Genomic DNA, 18,982 nt, shown 5'->3' on the forward strand with positions numbered 1-18,982 from the left:
TTTAATATTCAACATTCAAGCCTGCGCTATAGTTATTTATTGACTATGATAAATATATTACATTCCACCTTCATTAGTAAAACATTTACAAAAATAAGTGTTCCCTTGCACACCCACAGTGATTGAGATGATGGTTTGACTAGTGGAGGTCAATAGCCCTAATTAAGACTGATTAATTGAACCAGGTGTGTTAATACAGGGCTGGAACGAAAGCCAGCACACCCTGTAGCTCTCCAGGAACAGGGTTGGTGACCATGAATACAGGAAGCGGATCTATGTGCTTATTGGTCTCTGGTATCGGGCTCAAAGGTAATTGGTTGGTCTTCTGTTTTGACATCTGGCCAGAAGTCTGGATTCTCTTGGTACCATTTGACTGTGAAAAACAAATGAAGGAGAAGACACTTTAGAGATTCACCCCTTGTGCTAAAATATATGAAAGTCAATCTAAGGAATCCATACAGTAATGTGTTCATGTACTGTACCTGTCCTTCTGATGCCCTCTGCCCATGACACTGCAGGCTTCCAGCCCAGCCTCCACAGCTTCTCACAGTTCACAGGGTACCTCAGGTCAACCACTGGCCTTGGGTGGGTGAGAGGTTCAACAATGTCAGTGTCTTAGGAGCCTATCACACAGCCTGCCTTTCTCACACTGGTTTCCATGGCGAAGACATGCTCTGGAAAGTGTTTAGTGTGATCCCCTTATACTTCACTCACCGGTCAGGCACAAACTCCAGCCAATCGTCCAGTTCTGCATCAGGTACATGCCTGACCTGTAACACACACTATTAGCAGATGTCTTTCAGTGAAGAGGACTACAGAGTGACCAGACACACACTTCACCTACCATCATGATAAGTTCTCTGGCTAGTTGAATGATGGATATCCTACCATCTTGATAAGTTCTCTGGCTAGTTGAATGATGGATATCCTACCATCTTGATAAGTTCTCTGGCTAGTTGAATGATGGATATCCTACCATCTTGATACGTTCTCTGGCTAGTTGAATGATGGATATCCTACCATCTTGATACGTTCTCTGGCTAGTTGAATGATGGATATCCTACCATCTTGATAAGTTCTCTGGCTAGTTGAATGATGGATATCCTACCATCTCGATAAGTTCTCTGGCTAGTTGAATGATGGATATCCTACCATCTCGATAAGTTCTCTGGCTAGTTGAATGATGGATATCCTACCATCTCGATAAGTTCTCTGGCTAGTTGAATGATGGATATCCTACCATCTCGATAAGTTCTCTGGCTAGTTGAATGATGGATATCCTACCATCTCGATAAGTTCTCTGGCTAGTTGAATGATGGATATCCTACCATCTCGATAAGTTCTCTGGCTAGTTGAATGATGGATATCCTACCATCTCGATAAGTTCTCTGGCTAGTTGAATGATGGATATCCTACCATCTTGATAAGTTCTCTGGCTAGTTGAATGATGGATATCCTACCATCTTGATAAGTTCTCTGGCTAGTTGAATGATGGATATCCTACCATCTTGATAAGTTCTCTGGCTAGTTGAATGATGGATATCCTACCATCTTGATAAGTTCTCTGGCTAGTTGAATGATGGATATCCTACCATCTTGATAAGTTCTCTGGCTAGTTGAATGATGGATATCCTACCATCTTGATAAGTTCTCTGGCTAGTTGAATGATGGATATCTCGAAGTTGGTTCCAATGTTGTAGGTTTCTCCCACCATCCCCCTCTCCAGGATGGTGTGGAATGCTTCAATGGCATCATCCACGTACAGGAAGTGGCGAGATTGGGGGCTGGTCCCTTGGATGGTACTGTGGCAGAGAGGAGCATGGGATATGTAGGCTTTATTTGAAACAATATATGAAGTAAAACATGTCCACATAGTCTGGGATGATGTCAGTGCTCTCTTAAAGTATTTACCATTTTTTGTTCAGCTGAAGGAAGGACACGAATTTTGGAATGACCTGGGTGTAAAAAAAACAACATTTGTTGAGACATCTTAAAAGACCAGACACACAACAGAAATATATAGAACTGTGGTTCACAACCAGGGGTACTAGGACCTCTAGGGGTACTTGAGAAGACTCATGAAACCATAGGGTTACTGGTAAAATGCACATTAGGGGGTACAGTGGGGGGGAAAAGTATTTGATCCCCTGCTGATTCTGTACGTTTGCCCACTGATAAAGAAAGGATCAGTCTATCATTTTAATGGTAGGTTTATTTGAACAGTGAGAGACAGAATAACAACAAAAATATCCAGAAAACGCATGTCAAAAATTTTATACATTGATTTGCATTTTAATGAGGGAAATAAGTATTTGACCCCCTCTCAATCAGAAAGATTTCTGTCTCCCAGGTGTCTTTTATACAGGTAAAGAGCTGAGATTAAGCGCACACTCTTAAAGGCAGTGCTCCTAACCGCAGCTTGTTACCTGTAAAAAAGACACCTGTCCACAGAAGCAATCAATCAATCAAGATTCCAAACTCTCCACCATGGCCAAGACCAAAGAGCTCTCCAAGGATGTCAGGGACAAGATTGTAGACCTACACAAGGCTGGAATGGGCTACAAGACCATCGCCAAGCAGCTTGGTGAGAAGGTGACAACATTTGGTGCGATTATTCGCAAATGGAAGAAACACAAAAGAACTGTCAATATCCCTTGGCCTGGGGCTCCATGCAAGATCTCACCTCGTGGGGTTGCAATGATCATGAGAACAGTGAAGAATCAGCCCAGAACTACACGGGAGGATCTTGTCAATGATCTCAAGGCAGCTGGGACCATTGTCACCAAGAAAACAATTGGTAACACACTACGCCGTGAAGGACTGAAATCCTGCAGCGCCCGCAATGTCCCCCTGCTCAAGAATCACATATACAGGCCCGTCTGAAGTTTGCCAATGAACATCTGAATGATTCAGAGGACAACTGGTGAAAGTGTTGTGGTCAGATGAGACCAAAATGGAGCTCTTTGGCATCAACTCAACGTGTTTGGAGGAGGAGGAATGCTGCCTATGACCCCAAGAACACCATCTCCACTGTCAAACATGGAGGTGGAAACATTATGCTTTGGGGGTGTTTTTCTGCTAAGGGGACAGGACAACTTCACCGCATCATTTGGTGGGGCCATGTACTGTCAAATCTTGGGTGAGAACCTCCTTCCCTCAGCCAGGGCATTGAAAATGGGTCGTGGATGGGTATTCCAGCATGACAATGACCCAAAACACACGGCCAAGGCAACAAGGGAGTGGCTCAAGAAGAAGCATATTAAGGTCCTGGAGTGGCCTAGCCAGTCTCCAGACCTTAATCCCATAGAAAATCTGTGGAGGGAGCTGAAGGTTCGAGTTGCCAAACGTCAGCCTCGAAACCTTAATGACTTGGAGAAGATCTGCAAAGAGGAGTGGGACAAAATCCCTCCTGAGATGTGTGCAAACCTGGTGGCCAACTACAAGAAACATCTGACCTCTGTGATTGCCAACAAGGGTTTTGCCACCAAGTGCTAAGTCATGTTTTGCAGAGGGGTCAAATACTTATTTCCCTCATTAAAATGCAAATCATTTTATAACATTTTTGACATGCGTTTTTCTGGATTTTTTGGTTGTTATTCTGTCTCTCACTGTTCATATACATTTACATTTAAGTAATTTAGCAGACACTCTTATCCAGAGCGACTTACAAATTGGTGCATTCACCTTATAATATCCAGTGGAACAACCACTTTACAATATATACATCTACCATTAAAATTATAGACTGATCATTTCTTTGTAAATGGGCAAACGTACAAAATCAGCAGGTGATCAAATACTTTTTTCCCCCACTGTACTTCAGAGGTACTCCGGGCAGAGCAAAATTCAGTTGGTGGTACAGTAACCGAAAAAGGTTGGGAACCACTGACATAGAATATAGACACTATATTGACCTTCTCCAAGTACTGTCTGGGTCCATAGACATTATTGCTCCTTGTTATTATAACAGGAAACTGAAAGAAAAAGCCAAATATTAACACAAAATAATACAAAAATGTGTACATGCCTCAGAAAAACTTGGTTCTAATTGTGGTATGTCTGTTGACAATATTTACTACCTTGTGTCTCTCCCTGTAGGACAATACAAGACACTCAGCAGCTGCTTTAGACACAGAGTATGGGTTGCTGGGTCTTCTTGGGCTGGTTTCATCTAATTCCTACATGGGGGTAAAAGAGACCGCTTTTATCACCGGGGACTGACAGTACTGCAGACAAAGAACCTTAAAAAGTGGCAAAAGAAGTTGAGAAGTGGCACTCAAAAACTTGGGAGTTCAAATGTAAATGTGGCATACACCTTACAAAAAGTTATAATTATGTCAGGATATCAGTGAAAATGATATGAGTGGACTGACCTTATACAGACTCTCTCCATACACCTCATCTGTACTAATGTAAATAAACTTCTCCACCTTGGCCTCAAAAGCTGCTTTCAGTAGCACCCTTGTCCCCTCCACGTTCACCATGTGGTATCTGGACGGCCATATGAAGGACGTCTCTGAAAGGGGCCACAGAAACACATGGATGAATGTCTTGCTCTATGGGTCACTGAGTGTTGTCAGCAATGCCTTTGATTGTTTTGGCATGGTAACAACACAATCTAAACAGTAAAACGTCCTTTCTTACCAACATGTGTTTGAGCCGCAAAGTGAAAGACGATGTGGATGTTTTCTGTGGCAAACATGTGTTTTAACAAGCATGGATTGCATATATCCCCCTGTTAAAGAAAAGGGACAAACCATGACACATATTCAAGCTAGCAGTTAGATTTTTTTTTATATATATATATTTTTTACAATAAACAAAAACATACATAGACAAAAAAAATAAACAACTTAACATTCATACATTTCCAAACATTAATCACATCATACTTACTCAGACCCAAATTTTCCCACTGTAACAACACCATATGTTGTTTGTAACACTTTTAAGACTCTGCCCCATATGACTTCAAATTGTGTTCTTTTGTTTCCGTCCGAGACAGATTTTTTTACAATATTTAAATAATAAAGCATTTGATTCTTCCATTCTCTTAAAGTTGGAGTATCATTTGACTGCCAGTATTTAAGTAATAGTTTATTCAATATAATTGTCGAACCCATTCGGTATCTTACCGCACCCCTATATGTCATGTCTTGAAATATGCAGAAAGACGGGATTAAAAGTAAACTTACATTGTACAACTTCTGACAACTAGCTTTCTAACTCCACCCATAACTGTTGGACCATAGCACTCCCAGAAGGCATGAATTATTGAGTCATTGTTAGTTTTACACTTAAGACATTACTCTGCCGTTGTGCTGTAGAATTTGTGAATTTTGTCTCTCGTATAATACATTGTATACATTAGGTTATACTGGATTAAGTGTATATTGTCATTAACTGTCATTTTGTTTGTTATGTTCCAACACTCCCTCCATCTTGTGTCAATATCAGTTATTTTTAAGTCTTGGTTCCAATAGTTTCTATCTTTTTTTTCTAAGACATTGTTTGTTCAATAGGCTTTTTTTGTGCAATGGTTTGTATATATTACCTTTCATATGAGTATCTTTTCCTGACTCAAATAGGATTCCCTCAACATTGCTCTGATGTCCAAAAGCTTTCAGGTCAGAATTTAGAGATATAAAACCTTTAAGTTGCATTTATTTGAAATTGTCTACATTGGTCTGTCCAAAATGTATTTTTAATTCTGTCATGGAAATAATTGTATTTCCTATTACCATGTAATTTATGGTTTCTATGCCTTCAGTTTTCCATGTGGGCCAATTTATCAGTGAATTCTGAAAAGCTATCCAAGGATTGTTCAGGAGGGAGTGAAATTGGTTCTTGTAGAATCCGTTTAATTTTCTTCCATGTTGTTACAGTGTTGTTAACTATGAAGTTGTTCATGTTCTTAGCTCCATCCTTTGAAAACAGACACATAAAAAGATTCTGGGGATGAGCATGCGCATCTTCAATATGTACCCATTGTTCCTCTTTAGTGTATTTAACAACATGTTGCAAGTAAAAGCCTTGGCTGGCGAATTGATACCGTTCCAAATCTGGAAAGTTAAAAAACACCCTCAGACTTAGGAAGATGTTAAACTATCCTTTTTATTCAGTGGTATTTGCCCACATGAAGTCTTTTATGGCCGAGTATACATTTGTAAATACTGTCTTCAGTGGGGTAATTGGTATATAACTGAAAATACACAGGACAAAAATATATGTATGTAAAATGTTGGTCCCATGTTTCATGAGCTGAAATAAAAGATCAGAGAAATGTTCCATACCCACAGAAACCTTTTCTCTCTCAAATGTTGTGCACACATTTGTTTACATCCCTGTTAGTGAGCATTTCTCCTTTGCAAAGATAATCCACCTGACATGTGTGACATATAAAGAAGCTGATTAAACAGCATGGCCATTACACAGGTGCACCTTGTGCTGCAGACAATTAAAGGCCACTCTAAATTGTGCAGTTTTGTCACACAACACAATTCCACAGATGTTGAGGGAGCGTGTAATTGGCAGGCTGACTGCAGGACTGTCCACCATAGCTGTTGCCAGATAATTGAATGTTCATTTCTCTACCGTAAGTCGCGTCCAATGTTGTTTTAGAGAATTTGTCAGTACGTCAACTGGCCTCAACTGCAGACCACATGTATGGACTCATGTGGATGAGTGGTTTGCTGATGTCAACGTTGTGAACAGAGAGCCCCATGGGTGGCGGTGGGGTTATGGTATGGGCGGGCAGGCAGGCATAAGCTACGAACAATGAACACAATAGCATTTTATTAATGGCAATTTTAATGCACAGCGATACCATGACAAGATCTTGAGGCCCATTGTCGTGCCATTCATCCGCCGCCATCACCTCATTTTTCAGTATGATAATTTTGATTTTATTTGTACCTTTATTTAACTAGGCACGTCAGTTAAGAACAAATTCTTATTTACAATAACGGCCTACCCCGGCCAAACCCGGACGAGGCTGGGCCAATAGTGCGCCGTCCTATGGGACTCCCAATCACGGCCAGATGTGATACAGCCTGGATTCGAACCAGGGACTATAGTGACATCTCTTGCACTGAGATGCAGTGCCTTAGACCACTGCGCCACTCTGGAGTTCAATGCACGGCCCCATGTCGCAAGGATCTGTACAAAATTCCTGGAAGCAAAACATTTCCATGTTCTTCCATGGCCTGCATACTCACCAGACGCGTCACCCATTGAGCATGTTTGGGTACTCTGGATCAACGTGTATGACAGCGTGTTCCAGTTCTCGCCAATATCCAGAAACTTCGCACAGCCTCTGAAGAGGAGTGGGACAACATTCCACAGGCCAAAATCAACAGCCTGATCAACTCTTTGCGAAGACGATGTGTCATGCTGCATGAGGCAAATGGTGGTCACACCAGATACGGACTGGTTTCTGATCCATGCCCCTACCTTTTTTTAAGGCATCTGTGACCAACAGATGCATATCTGTACTCCCAGTCATGTGAAATCCATAGATTCAGGTCTAATGAATTCATTTCAATTGACTGATTTCCTTATATGAACTCTAACTCAGCAAAATATTTGAAATTGTTGCATGTTGCTTTCATATTTTTGTAGAGTAAAATATAAAAACTTTGGGAGCCATGCCATTCTAAAGAGGTTTATTCTACCTGTAAGATTTATGGGGAGATTGTTCCATTTAATTAGATCTGCTTTCATGTTGTTGAGTAATGGAATACAGTTAACTTTATATATTTGTTGTTTGTTGTCACTTATTAAGCATCCTAAGTATTTCATATTTTTTGTGGTCCACAAAGGATTGCTGTAGTTCATGAGTTATTATTTTTCTAATTGCCATTATTTCGTTTTTTGCAATGTTAATTTCATATCCTTAGATTTTTGAGTATTCCGAAAATATTTTGAACAAGGGGGACATTGAGTTTAAAATATTAGTCAGGTATATCAGAAGATTGTCGGCAAATTAGTTCATATTCATGTTTATCAATACGGATACCTGTTACATTTGAGTCCTGTCTAATTATTTCCGCAAGCGGTTCAATTGCCAGTGCAAACAGGAGGGGAGAGAGGACATCCCTGTCTCGTACCACTGGCACTCCATATACAGTGATGTTACATAAGAGCAGGACTTGGCAGTTCTCTCACCCTGATAAAGGTGTAGTTCTCATTCTCCTCTACAGACTCCAGGTTCCTGAGATTGGAACAGTAGTCCAGCTGTATGGGACCAGGAAAAGTTACAGTCACTCCCAGGAAATGATGACAACTTGGAATTCTGCAGTCACATAGTGTAGTAGTCAGGGTGTACAGGAAATAAGCTTCACTGTTTTTTTTATTTACATTTTTTATTTTGTTGTCACATACACCGGATATGTGCAGTGAAATGTGTTGTCAAATCAAATCAAATTATATTGGTCACATACACATATTTAGCAGATGTTATCGCGGGTGTAGCAAAATGCTTGTGTTCCTAGCTCCAACAGTGCAGTAATATCTAACAACACACACATGTCTAAAAATGTAAAAGAATGGTATTAAGAAATATAGAAATATTAGGACGAGCAATGTCGGAGTCCGGAGTATAAATATATATGGACAGCTGGACTACTGTAATTATGGACAGTATATGGATACAATATGTAGTATATCTGAAGAATACGTAGGATAGAATAGTTTATGTACAGCAATAGTTGAATAGGATGGCCTTAACTAGAATACAGTATATACATATGTAGTGGGTAAAACAGTATGTAAACATTATTAAAGTGACCAGTGTCCAATGTCTATGTTGTACCTTGGCTGCAAAGGGAACGAGAGGGCCCAGCTTGAACAGGGCTTGAATCTGTCGTTACAGGAAAGCACATTTAGCTCCTACTTACATTGTCAAAGTTGATGATACGCCAATCTGGATGCCTGTTGACTAGGGAGCAGACAAAATGGGACCCGCTGTATTGGGAAAGAGTTACAGATGAAACATGTATAGTATGCAATGAAATCTCATATTTGACATACATTGTAGATTCAACTTGCTTGTTTTCTGTAGTTTAAGTCTTTATCAGAACACTACTGATTGTCATTATGATGATGATGATTTGCTAACTTACATGAAACCTGCCCCTCCAGTCACCAGGACCGTTTTGACAAAGTCCATCCCCGCACAACCTGATTGATGTCTCCTCAAAACTCTTCTCCTGGATCTTCAGTTTTCATTGAAGCCCAAAGGCACTCTCCTAGCGACATAAGTTATGCCTACCTTAGCTAGCTAACTAGCTTACCTGTGCTGGTGTGTCTTATTGTTGAGTAAACAAGAGATAATCTCATAAACTATATGCGGGAACTGATTTTAAGTGATTGAGGCCATTCTAAAGCGAACGACATCGACAACACGTTAACGAACAGTTAGATAACATTACTCAGATGTTTGTGTTGTCACCAGCTCATGTCAGAAGCAGTTGATACTGTACAAACCACATCAGCAAAATGTAATGTGCAACTTTTGCGACAGTCTTTTGTCGCTTTATGGCAATGTTGACACGTATGAGAGGCCTGCGTTGAGTTGGTCCATTTTGGTGCCCACCCTTTTATCGCTCTCTGATTGGCTTACAGCTTTGACGTAGGGCAGAGGTCCTTTTATGATTAGGTAAAACCTAAATCAATCAAACGTTCAGTGCAGATGGAACTCACCCTTTTTGACTAGACCATTCATTGTTGTCGTACAATCATCTTCTTTATATCTAATTTGATAAGTCGCTTTTAGGAGACAATGTATCCATTAATGTTCACACTTACAGCCTTTTTACTATGCAGTCCAGCTACATTTGGAAAAACTGTGTCGGGAGTTTTCAAGAGCGATGCAGCCAGAGAGCAGAATGGACAGTACATCACAAAATTCATGTACAACGGTAGGTGTAGCAGTCTGAAGCTAGCGACAAATTCTGGAGGGAGGCTTGTGTGGATGGATACACATGCACCAAGATGACGTGATGCGTTTTATTATTGCATGTTTTATATAGACTATAGTTCGAAGCATAAGGAAGCAACAGATCATGTGTTCTCAGTCTGGAAAGTGCTAATCTCGTGCATGGTGTTATGCATCATTGTCTCAAAGTATTTTTCTGTGTGCATTGCAATCATAAACGGGAAATCGTGGGAAGATGTTTGTTGAGTTGGGTTCAAAGATCAAATCACATAGGTCTTAATAATAGGTTGGTTCAGTCTTACATTAGTCCAGACCCATGAGCATCGACAATGTTATTCTGTTCCCGGGTACAACATGTTGCCAAATGTGATAGCCAGGCAGTACATTAGAATCAATAGAGCTCCTTCCTTTATCACAGACGGTCTGCATATTCTGTAGGTTCGAATGAAACCCAATCCTCTGAAAGGTGGGTTTAGTGTCCTATCAGATCTCTTCCCTCATTCCCTCTCTCCTCCCCTCTACTTCAACTACCTCTTCTTCTCTCACACCCTCTCTTCTCTCTCCCTCCCTCTGTCTTTCTCTTCCCCAGTGGGTAGTGGTCTGGTGGTGTGCAGGCTGGAGAATGCTCCCCTGGCCACGGAGAAGGAGTCCAGACTGCTATTCTTCCCGGAGATGGAGGACGGCTTCGACATCGACAACCTCAGCTGCCACGACCGCCTCTCCAAGGCACAGCTCTCCAGTGAGTGTGTCTCTGTGACTGTCACGTGTATTGTTGTTTGCATTCATGTCCTGCTGGCTTGTAGTAAACATGCATTCATAAACAAGAGGCATTTGGGGAAGTTGCATAAATACCATCATTTACAGGACAAATTCTGAATGTACTTGCAGTATGTTGCATATGTAACCAACTGGTTATCAAACCTTGGTCGTTTGCATGACTTAAGGCCACATTAGCCCTCTGAGCGAAAGCCTAGGGCTTATCTCCCTCCTACCGTTGTTTCCCTCTCTCTGCTCAGTCCGTCTGAGTGAGGAGGAGCACAACCAGAGCATCCCCCACCTTCACTCCCCCACAGCCTGGATGGCGCTGTATGCAGACCGCTACACCTGTGGGGAGGGGGGCATCATCCCTGCCCACGGGGACCTGACCTTCACCATCCTGCTGTTCAACCCTGACTCGGCAGGAAACCCCCTGGAACACTTCAGCGCTGAGGAGGCAGGTCAGTACATTCACATACTTTAATATATGCATTTGGTGCACTGTAAATAGCTTTGGATGAAAGCTAGTCATAACACAAAATGTTATACTTCTGAATTTAAGATATGACTAGGGCCCCAGACAGGACTGCACTGAATGCTTGACTGATTGTGTCCTCCCCACCCCTGGCACCCTGACCCACCTTTCTTCCTGCCCCCCCCTCCCTCCTCCCTACCCCTGTCCCCCTCTCCCTACCTCTGTCCCCCTCTCCCTCCTTCCTACCCCTGCCCCCTTGACCCACCCAACCCCTGCCCACCTACCCCTGCCCCCTTGACCCACCCAACCCCTGCCCACCAACCCCTGCCCCCCTAACCCACCCTCCTACCAACCCCTGCCCCCCTAACCCACCCTCACACCTACCCCTGCCCCACCCTCCTTCCTACCCCTGCCCCCCTGCTCCACCCTCCTACCTACCGCTGCCACCCTGACCCACCCACCCTCCTACCTACCTACCCCTGCTCCTACCAGGCCTGCATAGTTTCTACTGCCTGCTGATCCTGGCCTACTTTGTGGCGTCCTGTATCTACATTCAGCCTCTGTGGATGGCCCTGAGAAAGGGTGGGCCCATGCAAACGGTGCTGAAGGTGCTCTCCACAGCCTTGGCCCTACAGGGGATCTCTGCCCTCTTCAACTACATCCACCTGGCCAGGTGAGTGAGACTCCGTCCCAGTCATTGTTACAGTCACCTTTCAGCTGCCCTGCTCAGGTTTACAGTGGGAGAAAAAAGTATTTGATCCCCTGCTGATTTTGTACGTTTGCCCACTGACAAAGAAAGGATCAGTCTATAATTTTAATGGTAGGTTTATTTCAACAGTGAGAGACAGAATAACAACAAAAATATCCAGAAAAACGCATGTCAGAAATGTTATAAATTGATTTGCATTTTAATGAGGGAAATAAGTATTTGACCCCCTCTCAATCAGAAAGATTTCTGGCTCCCAGGTGTCTTTTATACAGGTAACGAGCTGAGATTAGGAGCACACTCTTAAAGGGAGTGCTCCTAATCTCAGTTTGTTACCTGTATAAAAGACACCTGTCCACAGAAGCAATCAATCAATCAGATTCCAAACTCTCCACCATGGCCAAGACCAAAGAGCTCTCCAAGGATGTCAGTGACAAGATTGTAGACCTACACAAGGCTGGAATGGGCTACAAGACCATCGCCAAGCAGCTTGGTGAGAAGGTGACAACATTTGGTGCGATTATTCGCAAATGGAAGAAACACAAAAGAACTGTCAATATCCCTCGGCCTGGGGCTCCATGCAAGATCTCACCTCGTGGAGTTGCAATGATCATGAGAATGGTGAGGAATCAGCCCAGAACTACACAGGAGGATATTGTCAATGATCTCAAGGCAGCTGGGACCATAGTCACCAAGAAAACAATTGGTAACACACTACGCCGTGAAGGACTGAAATCCTGCAGCGCCCGCAAGGTCCCCCTGCTCAAGAATACATATACATGCCCGTCTGAAGTTTGCCAATGAACATCTGAATGACTCAGATGACAACTAGTGAAAGTGTTGTGGTCAGATGAGACCAAAATGGAGCTCTTTGACATCAACTCAACTCGCCGTGTTTGGAGGAGGAGGAATGCTGCCTTTGACCCCAAGAACACCATCTCCACCGTCAAACATGGAGGTGTTTTTCTGCTAAGGGGACAGGACAACTTCACCGCATCAAAGGGACGATGGACGGGGCCATGTACCGTCATATCTTGGGTGAGAACCTCCTTCCCTCAGCCAGGGCATTGAAAATGGGTCGTGGATGGGTATTCCAGCATGACAATGACCCAAAACACACGGCAAAGGCAACAAAGGAGTGGCTCAAGAAGAAGCACATTAAGGTCCTGGAGTGGCCTAGCCAGTCTCCAGACCTTAATCCCATAGAAAATCTGTGGGGGGAGCTGAAGGTTCGAGTTGCCAAACGTCAGCCTCGAAACCTTAATGACTTGGAGAAGATCTGCAAAGAGGAGTGGGACAAAATCCCTCCTGAGATGTGTGCAAACCTGGTGGCCAACTACAAGAAACGTCTGACCTCTGTGATTGCCAACAAGGGTTTTGCCACCAAGTACTAAGTCATGTTTTGCAGAGGGGTCAAATACTTGTTTCCCTCATTAAAATGCAAATCATTTTATAACATTTTTGACATGCGTTTTTCTGGATTTTTGTTGTTGTTGTTCTGTCTCTCACTGTTCAAATAAACCTACTATTAAAATTATAGACTGATCATTTCTTTGTAAGTGGGCAAACGTACAAAATCAGCAGGGGATCAAATACTTTCCCCCCCCACTGTATTATAGGAATGTCCTGTATTGCAGAATATTTGGATGAGTGAATATCAGTGTTGTGTAAAAACACACCTCTGTCGCTCTCGTTCCACAGGTATGCCAGGGACGGAGTGGGCATTCCTATCATGGGCAGCTTGTCAGAGTGTGAGTGTTTTATTCTCACTCTGTCGCTCTTGCTTCTTTCTTCGTATTTATTGTATTTATTTATTCCTTTGTGACTGTGCTGACTGTTGCCCGTTGTTGTTCTCCCATGCTGCAGTCTGTGACATGGTATCCCAGGTGTCCATGCTGTACATGCTGCTGAGTCTGTGTGTGGGCTGGACCCTGAGCAAGAATAGGAAGCCCCAGAGCAGACCTCTCCAGTGGGACTCCTCCCCCGCCTCCAAAGCCCTCGCTATGGGAGGGGTCGCCACACAGGTCAGAGCCTCATCAGCCTATCCATGACCTTTAATCCCTTAACCCAAAATACTAAGCCCTGACTTCCAACTCACTGGATACAGTAGTCCCTACTACTTGCACTAACCTCAACCTTGCTCACACCATCCCCTATCCTGACCAATACCGTAACCCCCTATCCTGACCAATAATACCGTAACCCCCTATCCTGACCAATACCGTAACCCCCTATCCTGACCAATACCGTAACCCCCTATCAACTCTCAATTTCCTCTTTGGGATCAGTCAATAAAAACACATTCAATACAAATGACCTAAATACCTTTCCACTGACTCCCTGTCTGTTGCTGCCGGGCCACTAGGGGGCGCTACTGCTGTGGGAGCAGTATGAGGAGACGGAGCACCACAGCTACCACGCCCAGCGCAGCATAGCGGGTCTGTTACTCATATCTCTACGTATCATCCTGGCCTTGTTGCTGGCCTCTGTGCTCTACACCATCATCAGCACAGAGAGGAGCGCCCTCAAGAGAGACTTCTATCTCAGCTTCGCAAAGGTAGGCGTTTAAATTCATGACTGTATACTTTTGTAAAATAAGTCTTTATCAGATGCTGATGCAATAGAGAAAATGTCTGCAGGGGGTAGCAGTTCTCTTGGTCTGTTACAGTAGCTATTGTAGACCAGCGTTTCTCAACCCTGGTCCTCCAGTACCCCCAAAGGTAAACATTTGTATTGTAACCCTGGACAAGCACACCTGATTCAACTTGTCAACTAATCATCAAGCCCTCAATGAGTTGAATGAGGTGTGTTTGTCAAGGGCTACAACGAAACGGTCTATTTTTGAGCAAAGACACTGCTGTAGACTACTCTCAACCAATGCACACTCAAACCAATGCACACACAATAACCCTTTCCATGCGTTTTAGTGCCTTCTACAGTGCATTATAAGATTGGTTATTCCAGTCTCACTAGTTTGTTTCTCAGGGTTGTTTTATCTGGTTCCTGTGCCACCCTGTGCTGGTCCTACTCTCTGTGGTCTTCAACGAGCATCAGAGAGAAAAGGTGAGGACGATACTCTATAGATATATATATTGTACTGACTCATTCGGAAGGTTTTTGGTGTTGATGTGTGTCTGTGTTTCTAGGTTGTGACAATCGGTGTGATTCTATGCCAGGCGATCTCGGTGGTGATCCTCTACCAGCTTTTCCTGTCCCGTAGCTTATACTGGGAAGTATCTTCTCTCTCCTCTGTCTCACTACCCCTCACCATGTCCAGAGGGGGCCGGGGACGCTACTGACCCCGCGTGCAGGGGGAACACTTTCACTGTGACACACGCCGAGGGCGAAGGGATACACTGTGACACCGCAGTTAAAGGGACAATACTTCCACTCCTCTCCACTCACTCACCGCGAAGGTGCCCCCACAGATGGGTGAGGAAAGAGAGGAGGGTGGGATGAAGAGAAGGAAGTAGGAAGTTCACCCACAAATATAGAAGAGGAATGATGGCCTGCTCATGTAGCTGGATAGCACACCTATTTAATACCATCCCAAACAGGATGAGAGTGAGACCTGGGTTTAAGCGCACATAAAGTATGTATGTAAATGACTAATTTGTTAGTATACAACAGATGTAGACACGGGTAACTGCCAAAATAATGGAAACACTTGCGTAAAAGAGGGATACAAAGTATATTAAAAGCAGGTGCTTCCACACAGGTGTGGTTCCTGGGTTAAGCAATTCACATCCCATCATGCTTAGGGTCATGTATAAAAATTCTGTCTGCCATGGCTGTGGCCCTACAGGATGACAATGCCCCCATCCACAGGGCACGGGTGGTCACTGAATGGTTTGATGAGCATGAAAATGATGTAAACCATATGGCCGTCTCAGTCACCAGATCTCAACCGGGGACGGCGTTTTCCACCGTCAACAAAACATCAAATGATGGATTTTCTCGTGGTAGAATGATGTCGCATCCTTCCAATAGAGTTCCAGACATTTCTAGAATCTATGCCAAGGTGCATTGAAGCTGTTCTGGCTCGTGTCACAACGCCCTATTAAGACACTATGTTGGTGTTTCCTTTATTCTGACAGTTACCTGTATGTTAGTCTTATTTACAATTGTAGTATGTGTGAAATTGTGGTTTACTGTTTTATTTTGAATGTCAAACTTGGGCTGGATTTGATGTCTCTTTTTCATTTTCAGACAGAGTATAAGACTCCCAAAATGTTTAATAGGTTTATAATAGATTACAATGAAAGGTTACTGATTGTCAAATTCCCTGTTATTTCAGGCGCGGACTGAAATACATTTGTTTACCGTTGATCCATAGAGATATGGATCCATGTTTAGTGTGGTAAATCTCAAACCAATAATATAGTCTGATCTTAACTCTGTCAGAAATAGAAAGTTGCGTCGTTTTTTATAAGAGAGTTGCTTCACACTTTTACTGCTGTTTCATTCTATTGTCGTCAATTGATCGTTCCTTCTGTGAGGTTCAGGGTGTGCTGAAGCTATTACAGAAATCACATGGAACTCATGGAATCTTAGTATCATCCCCAGCACTCCAACACTGCAGCTAGTTGCATGTGTGAGAATCATACTTGAATATGAACGCTTGGTATTGTTTTGTCTAACATTGGAGATAGACATGTGTAATGTTTAAATGCAGCTTTATTTTCTTTCTCAATCGTCGCAAGTGCCTGAGAAGACAATCACTTTGCTAGTAGAGAAGGTACCTGTGTTTGTATGAAAAGATGGGTTTCACATTTACATACATAACCAGTCTAAGTTATGCGGAGATATTGGGGTGTAAATGGTCAACAGAGCAGTGACTGTGTAATGTTCCTATTAAGCATGTTTATAAGGCTGTTTAAATTCATGACTGTATACTTTTGTAAAATAAGTCTTTATCAGATGCTGATGCAATACAAGAAAATGTCTGCAGGGGGCAGCAGTTCTCTTGGTCTGTTACAGTAGCTATTGTAGACCAGCGTTTCTCAACTCTGGTCCTCCAGTACCCCCAAAGGTAAACATTTGTATTGTAACCCTGGACAAGCACACCTGATTCAACTTGTCAACTAATCATCAAGCCCTCAATGAGTTGAATGAGGTGTGTTTGTCAAGGGCTACAACGAAACGGTCTATTTTTGAGAAAAGACACTGCTGTAGACTACTCTCAACCAATGCACACTCAAACCACAGAAGTTACCAGTGTCTTTGCTCAAACTGCCTGCATTCTCATTCAACAATTAAACGCATGATAATCCTGGATAATTCAAACATGGAAGGACAAACCACGAAATGTCACGGTTGCTAGGAAATGCCACCACGACGCTCGACCTTGAGTACACAAACAGTTTTCCGCTCTCCACTTCCGCAAAGGGATCCGAGAGGCGAATATCAAACACTAACATCAGAGCTAAGCCAAGTCAGTCTCACTTTATTTGGGTAGTGGCTTGCAGATAGATAATCATCTTTGGTTGGTCATTGGTTTCAGTCCGTCTGCTATGGATTCCAGTATGTGACACTAAATAGGTCAACATATCTAGTAGCCTACACAACACAGTCAAAGTTGTGGAAACATGTCGTGGAATGTGGTTAAACTAACCCTAGACTTCGTGTTACTGGTTTCTCCACTACCTGCCTGTTGGCCTGTTTTCTTGGTTTCGGAGTCACTCAGTTAGCTGGTTATAATCCTTGTTTTCTGGATGCTCTTCTTTCACTCATTTTACCTTCATGTTGCAAAAGATCAAGAACATAACAAACTATGATGGCTGTGTTTACACAGACAGCCAGATTGTAATTTTTTTCACTAATCTGTCTTTTGACCAATCTGATCAGATGTGATTGGTAAAAAAAAACAATTACTGGGGGAAAAAAATATCAGAATTGGGCTGCCTGTGTAAACGCAGCCTATATGGAACGGAACCTTACATGAATTACAACTATTTGAGAGTGGTGGGCTATTAGTGACAATGAGGACTAGGCCAGCAGAAAAGTAGTGCTCACTCCTACACCAGTCCCATACGTCTGTTTAACCTGATGGTTTACACACATCAGTGGCTCCCTACAGACCAGACCATGGCGTCCATCTTGGGTCTTTTCAGGACACCGGTTACCCACTGGGCTATTTCTGACCTCAGGCACACCAGGACACTGTGGGCTGAGGGGGATGAATACACACAGGACTTATTTTCCTGCAATACCACCATTAACTCCCTTTCTTGTACTTTGCAAATAGTCTGACAACAGGAACGTGCTTGGGCTAATACTGTAACATTCATTTGCACCTTTTTTGACTCTACCACAGAAAGCAGTACCAATTCAGGCAGTACTATTCCATTACAGGGGGGACTTCTTTTAATAGTGTTCCTTTAGATCAGGGGGTTTCTATGTATTCTATATCTAGGTCAGGTAGAGAGTAGCGTAGCTGGCAGCCAGAAACCACAGGCAAAGATGGACTGTTTCGGTTAGATGTATTTTAAATACTTATTTGAATTCCGAGTATTTTGTAATTTGACTTACACTGGCCTGAACTACAATCCAATGTATTTTGGATTGTCAAAATACAAAATACTTTTCTATACCATTTTTGATAGCGGTTCACATTTTGTGGCCCCTCTTCCACCCTGCATTAGTATCAGAAGTCTGATAGCACTATGGTGTGATAAAATTGTCTGCTAAATGAAGGAATGAATGTGTGTTTGTCATCGGCAAGGACTTGGGAGTTTTATTTGGGATTAAAAGAAAGGGAATAGAGCTAAGCACAGGCATAGTCCTAGAGGAAAACCTGGTTCAGTCTGCTTTCCAACAGACACAAATCCACCTTTCAGCAGGACAATAGCCTAAAACGCAAGGCCAAATATACACTGGAGTTACTTACCAAGACGATATTGAATGTTTGAGTGGCCTAGTTACAGTTTTGACTTAAAATCGACTTGAAAATGGCTGTTTAGCATTGATCAACAACCAACTTGACAGAGCTTGAAGAATTTTTATAAGAATAAATGGGCAAATATTATACAATCCAGGTTTGCAAAGCTCTTCGAGACTTACCCAGAAAGCTATAATTGCTTCCGAAGGTGATTCTAACATGTATTGA

At 42.8% G+C, this 18,982-nt stretch overlaps 2 protein-coding genes across 3 annotated transcripts; one reads left to right on the forward strand and one right to left on the reverse strand.

The window, feature by feature from the left end:
• Positions 1–21: 21 nt before the first annotated feature.
• tgds (TDP-glucose 4,6-dehydratase) lies at positions 22–9,528 on the reverse strand. 2 transcript variants are annotated; one of them, XM_014152107.3, is made up of 12 exons: positions 9,123–9,528; positions 8,898–8,964; positions 8,167–8,235; positions 4,645–4,735; positions 4,374–4,516; positions 4,080–4,178; positions 3,915–3,974; positions 1,912–1,955; positions 1,637–1,802; positions 715–782; positions 483–580; positions 22–373 (listed from the first exon to the last, which is right to left on the reverse strand). In XM_014152107.3, exons 1-12 carry the CDS (start codon positions 9,167–9,169, stop codon positions 282–284), a joined length of 1,044 nt encoding a protein of 347 aa, XP_014007582.1. In that variant the 5' UTR covers positions 9,170–9,528; the 3' UTR covers positions 22–281. The 2 variants fall into 2 exon arrangements, with proteins under 2 accessions (XP_014007582.1, XP_014007583.1); XM_014152108.3 differs by having other exon boundaries at positions 715–770; positions 9,123–9,527.
• A 121-nt stretch (positions 9,529–9,649) lies between these two features.
• LOC106575559 (integral membrane protein GPR180) lies at positions 9,650–16,831 on the forward strand. Its single transcript, XM_045697830.2, has 9 exons — positions 9,650–9,920; positions 10,527–10,676; positions 10,954–11,154; positions 11,661–11,841; positions 13,576–13,625; positions 13,741–13,898; positions 14,240–14,431; positions 14,860–14,937; positions 15,021–16,831. The coding sequence occupies exons 1-9, from the start codon at positions 9,782–9,784 to the stop codon at positions 15,171–15,173; spliced, it is 1,302 nt and encodes a 433-aa protein (XP_045553786.2). The 5' UTR covers positions 9,650–9,781; the 3' UTR covers positions 15,174–16,831.
• The last annotated feature ends 2,151 nt before the right edge of the window (positions 16,832–18,982 follow it).

This window comes from Salmo salar, chromosome 16, assembly GCF_965601325.2.
Source record: "Salmo salar chromosome 16, fSalSal1, whole genome shotgun sequence".
NCBI lineage: Eukaryota > Metazoa > Chordata > Actinopteri > Salmoniformes > Salmonidae > Salmo > Salmo salar.